At 43.4% G+C, this 6000-nt stretch overlaps 1 protein-coding gene across 5 annotated transcripts in view; it reads left to right on the forward strand.

The window, feature by feature from the left end:
• Positions 1 to 4728, forward strand: part of LOC121271999 (hydroxylysine kinase-like) — a 54961-nt gene extending 50233 nt beyond the window's left edge. For all 5 annotated transcript variants that reach the window (XM_041178302.1, XM_041178307.1, XM_041178304.1 and 2 more), the window contains one exon: positions 2608 to 4728. In XM_041178302.1, coding sequence (XP_041034236.1) covers positions 2608 to 3089 — 482 coding nt within the window. In that variant the 3' untranslated portion in view covers positions 3090 to 4728. The remainder of the gene's footprint in view (positions 1 to 2607) is intronic.
• The last annotated feature ends 1272 nt before the right edge of the window (positions 4729 to 6000 follow it).

Here is a 6000-nt window from a genome sequence, read left to right on the forward strand (position 1 = left end):
CTTGGATAATTGTGTCCCACCAATCTCATGTGTGTAAAAGAAAACCTCCTAGTCTCTCCTCCCATCCTTTTCATGGTCATCTTAAAGATTTGTCCTCTAGTTACTGACCCTGTGGAGGTGATTTTCCCCTGTTTTCTTTGTTAAAACCTCCCATTGTGTTGAACACCATCTGATCTCCTTCATGTCCCTACAGCGTATGTTTCCAAAGTGTTGTCTTTGTTCCTGACAATAAAAAATGCGTTGTTTTCCAATTCTGTCTCTATGTTTCAGGGTCAGATAGAAGTCCCAGATCCAACTAACATCTTTGTACAATGATAATAGAAGTAACATGTGCTGTGGATAAAGGTGAACTGGTGGATGTACTGTACTGAGAATTCCAGAAGATATTTGATAAGGTGCTACATCAAAGGTTATTGTGAAAAAGCTTATGGTGTAGGAGGTAACATATTGGCATGGATAGAAGGTTGGCTAGCCAACAGGAAACAAAGAGTAGGCATAAATGGGTCATTTTCTGGTTGGCAAGGTGTAATGGGTGGTGTAATGAGGGATCAGTGCTGGGGCCTCAACTTTTTGCAATTTATATAAACTTTGAACTTGCAACTTGAATAAATTTCAGTAAAATGTCTGCTTGGGACTATCTGTTTAAAATGTAGAGAAGTAAAAGTTTATAGAAATTTAATAAGATTTTACACCAAATTTAACCCCCACCCACACCTAAATCCACAAACTCTTCAATGTTAAAACTGCCCCCTCATTCCCTGTATTATATTGAAGGTAAAGATCTGTCCAACAGAGCCCTTTTCCCTGTGCAGCCCGTCTGTCTCTCCTGCACACCTGTCTGTCTTCCATGTGGTCCCCCGTCTGTCTCCCCTGCAGCCCCCTGTCTGTCTCCCCTGCGGCCCCCTGTCTGTCTCCCCTGCGGCCCCCTGTCTGTCTCCCCTGCAGCCCCTGTCTGTCTCCCCTGCGGCCCCTGTCTGTCTCCCCTGCGGCCCCCTGTGTGTCTCCCCTGCGGCCCCCTGTGTGTCTCCCTTGCGGCCCCCTGTCTGTCTCCCCTGCGGCCCCCTGTCTGTCTCCCCTGCGGCCCCTGACTGTCTCCCCTGTGGCCCCCTGTCTGTCTCCCCTGCAGCCCCTGTCTATCTCCCCTGCAGCCCCGACTGTCTCCCCTGCAGCCCCTGTCTATCTTCCCTGTGGAACTGTTGAAGGGACTGAAGGTATAGTTGCTCAATTTGCTGATGACACAAAGATAGGTAGGAAAATAAGTTGTGAAGAGGACAAAAGGAGGCTAAAAAGGGATATAGATAGGTTAAGTGAGTGGGCAAAGATCTGGCCAATGGAGTATAATGTGGGCAAATGTGAAATTGTCCATTTTGTCAGGAAAAAATAAAAAAGAAGCATAGTATCTAAATCGTGAGAGATTGCAGAACTCTGAGATGCAGAGGGACCTGTGTGTCCTAGTGCATGAATCACAACAGGTTAGTTATGCAGGTACAGAAAGTAATTAGAAAAGTTAATAGAATGTTATTGTTTATTGCGAGGGGAATTGAATATAGAAGTAGGGAGGTTATGCTTCAGTTATACAGGGCATCAGTGAGACCACATCTGGAGTACTGTGTATAGAACAGGACGCCTTATTTAAGGAAGGATGTAAATGCATTGAAAGCTGTTCAAAGAATATTTACTAGATTAATACCTGGAATGTGTGGATTGCCTTATGAGGAAAGGCTGGACAGGCTAGGCTTGTATCTGCTGGAGTTTAGAAGAGTAACTTTAAGATCCTGAGGGGTCTTGACAGGGTGGATGTGGAGAGGATGTTTCCTCTTGTGGGAGAATCTAGAACTAGGATTTAAAAATAAAGGGTCGCCCATTTAAGACAGAGATGAGGGGAATTTTTTTCTCTCAGCGGGACATGAGTCTTTGAAACTCTTTTCCTCAAGAGTCGGTGGAAGCAGAGTCTTTGAATATTTTTAAGGCAGAGGTAGATAGATTCTTGATAAGCAAAGGGGTGAAAGGTTATCGGGGGTCGGTAGGAATGTTGAGTTGAGGTTAAAATCAGATTAGCCTTGATCTTATTGAATGCAAAGCAGGCTCGAGGGGTAGAGCAACCTACTCCTGCTCCTAATTCTCATGTTCATATGTATGTTCGTATAAGTAACTCTAGAGATAAGACATAAGACATAGGTAGGACCAGAAATTAGGCCATTCGGCCCATCGAGTCTGCTCCACCATTCAATCATGGCTGATAGGTTTCTCAACCCCATTCTCCCGCCTTCTCCCCGTAACCTTTGATCCCCTTACCAATCAAGAACCTATCTATCTCAGTCTTAAATACACTATCTATCAATTAGTCTATGACAATTAATCTACAACAGACCCAGACATGAGGTGAAGAAATGCTGAGTGATGGAAGTCAAAAGTCACTTGTTCCTTCCAATCATGTTACACTTAACGTATCATATTTTAAATTACTCATATACTGCATCGCATTATAATACTGTTTTCTTCAAGAAATCTTATCTGAACAAGTCGATACTTTCTGATTCCTGATATTAGCTAACCAGTGTTCTTCCCTCAGAAATGTAGGATCAAAGGTTTTTCTATTTTTTCCAGGCATTATTCATGGAGACTGCAATGAGTACAACATCCTGCTGGAGCCTGTGGATCTATCAGCTGAAGGTACGGTGGAGAGACCCAGCCTGACCCACACACAACCAGAATTCCAGATTTCTGCTATCCTAGACTTTGGAGACATGAATTACAGCTGCCTTGTCTATGAATTAGTTATCAGCATCATGTCTCTGATGATTGAGAGCCAGGACCCCTTGGCAGTGGGTGGCCACGTTATTGCTGGTTTTGAGAGTGTGATCCCACTGACGGAGGAGGAGAGAGATGCCCTGTTCTTGCTGGTGCTCTGTAGGTTTTCTCAGTCGCTGATTATTGCTGGGCATAGTGTCCTGCTCGATCCAGAGAATGAAGAATACATCATGATCACGGCGAGAAAAGGCCGGAGGTATCTGCATCAACTATGGGAAGCGGGTAAAGAGGCAGTGGAAAGGATCTGGTTTGATGTAGCCGAGTCCTATCAGAACTAGAGTGCATGCGTCATTATCAGTAATATGAAAGGACATTCTCTGCAAACAAAAGGAATCTGTTTAAGCCACACACCTTTCTTCAATTACCCAGGAGCTTGGAGAGCTTATAGTTCCCTGTTGGTTTCTCCATGGCAATGCCTCAGCCAATCAGATTCGACTTGTCAACCAATCAGCACCCTTTTCTGCTGTGGCATAAATTGTTGTGATTGTTTGAAATTTGGTATTTTTGCATTTTCCCTGATGTGTGTAAGATGAAAAGATTTGGCAGCATGTCTCTTTTCAGCAATGATAACGAGATCTTCAACAGACAGGGCAAAGATCTCAGAACTATTATTGTATCACCTCCAACAGTACGAGTCTCCCTCAAACAGCTGAGCAGAATTACATTTCCTTCAACAACTTCTCTTTTTCATGTCAAGAGTTAAGCAGAAGAAAGCTAGGATCAGGAAAAGACCATTCAGCCTACTTCTGACCCTTCCATAGAACCCAGATCACCTGATCTATTGTAAACGCTGCTGAGCCTGTTTAATACCCTCTTTGGGGGTAAGTGGCTGCCTCCCATTGACACCTGATTCCTGGGAGGAGGAGGAGGTCAGATGGTAAACCTCTCCTTAGGTTTGAATGCGTTTGAACAGCCCGTCCCAGAACATCCTGTGTCAGAATATCCTGGGTGGAATTTTCCCCAGAGTTGCACTTGTTTCCTTTCCTGTGCAACACCACTCTTATCGTGCCAGTCCTGAGTGCAGCAAACCTACGGCTTCTCCACCCAGGACCCTGCCCATAGGTGAAACACTACAGAGGAGACCCTCACTGTGTTTAAATTAGGTTGAACTGGGCAGTATTCATCAGGGTCAGATACGAGAGTGAGACAAATTGAGCCTGGGTCAGAACCATCTGGAGTGACTGCCGTCAGTTCTGGGCCCCACACCTCAGGAAGGATAAATTGGCTTTGGGGGCATGGTACGGATTCACCAGAATAATACCGCAGCTAAAAGGGTTAAATTATGAGGACAGTCGGCTTGTACTCCCTTGAGTTCAGAAGATTGAGAGCTGATTTGATTGGGGTGCTTAAAATGTTTTTAAGAAATGTTCAATAGGGTGGATATATCTTTAAAGCTTGAGCGGGGGTATTTAGGAAGAACTTCTCCACACAAAGGACAGCTTTAAATCGGAACTCTCCACTGTAAGGCCGTGAATGCTGAGGGTCAGTTAGAGCTTTCAGGATTGAGATGGTTAGATGGGTAAGGGTATCAAGGGAGATGAAACAAAAACAAAGGCAGGCAAATGGAGTTGAGCTAGAGATCAGCTATGATCTAACTGAATGGTGGAACGGTCTCAAAGGGCTGAATGGCCTCCTCCTGTTCCTATGTTCCCAAATACTGCCACAGCCTATCCCCCACCCTTGAGGTTGATTGTGGCCACAATTCAGCAGTTTATCTCTTTCTGTACCAGCAGAAATTGAGGACTGAATGGAAAACCAGACATTTACTGGTTGCCCAGTTGTCTCTGTGCAATGAGATAACGAGCCTAATCTTCCAGAGTGCTGCAGACACACTAAACCCTGATAAAACTGTGTGCGACATGATTATTGTATGATAATCACATAACTTCTGGACAATAAATGGACCATTTCCACTAATTTCTTTGGCATTTTGAATTTGCATCATAGGAAACCTCAAACCTACTTTTCGTGGCATGTGTCAAAATATTTGTTCATCACACTCGTGTGGGCATTCCCCATTAATGGGTTGATGGGGAAGATGTTGGTGGGTCTAGTAGTAGGTGTGCATTCAGCTGGTCCACTGATTTTGTAAAAACTGACACTGAAGAACATAAATAGAAGCTGGAGTAGGCCCCCTTATCCCTGGAATCAACCTTGTTACATTAGACCATCTCTAAGGCACGTATATTCTTCCTTTGGCATGGAGACTGATTCTGTACACCGTATTCCAGGTATGCTTTCAGCAAGGACCTGTACAATTGTACCAAGGCTTCCTTACTCTTGCAATCCCAATAAACTCAATAAATTGGTCAAACACCACTTTCCTTTCATAAAGGCATGTTGATCCTGCCTAATCATATTATGATTTTCTAAGTACCTTGTTACCACAATGACTGATGTTAAGCTAACTGGCCTGTAGTTCCCTGTTTTCTCTCTCATTCCTTTCTTGAATAATCATGTTACATTTGCTACCTCCCTAACTACTGTGACCAATCTAGAATCTAGAGAACTTTGGAAGATCACAACCTATGTATCCAGAATGTTGGATGTGGGCACTCAGATCCAGGAGATTTATTAGCTTATTAATCCCATTACTTTTTCCAGTCTTATTTCCCAACTAATTACTTTTTAAATATTCATTCATGGGATGTGGGTGACACTTGCTAGACATTTAAGAGTCAACCACATTGCTGTGCTGTGGGTCTGAAGTCACATGTAGGCCAGACCAGGTAAGAATGGCAAATGGCCTTCCCTAAAAGACATTAGTGAACCAGATGAGTTTTTACCACAATTGACAATGGTTTCTTGGTCCTCATTTTAGTTCTAGATTTTATTGAATTCAGATTCCACCATCTGGTGTGGTGGGGTATCAAACTTGGGTCCCCAGGTCATTACCCTTGGGTCTCTGGAATACTAGTCCAGTGACAATACCACTTCACCATCGGCTCCCCCTACAAGTTCCTCAGTCTCATTAGCTCCTTGGTTCCCCTTTATTTCAGGTATGTTTTTATTCATTCTATTTAGAGACAGATACAAAATATTTATTCAATATCTCTGGCATTTCCTTAGTCCCCATGATAACTTCTCCTGTCGCAACCACCAAGGAACTCACATTTTCTTTCATGTTACATTTTTTATACACTTGTACAAGATCTTACTGTCTGTTTTTATATTTCTTCCAACTTTACT

The sequence above is a fragment of the Carcharodon carcharias genome, chromosome 32 (assembly GCF_017639515.1).
Source record: "Carcharodon carcharias isolate sCarCar2 chromosome 32, sCarCar2.pri, whole genome shotgun sequence".
NCBI lineage: Eukaryota > Metazoa > Chordata > Chondrichthyes > Lamniformes > Lamnidae > Carcharodon > Carcharodon carcharias.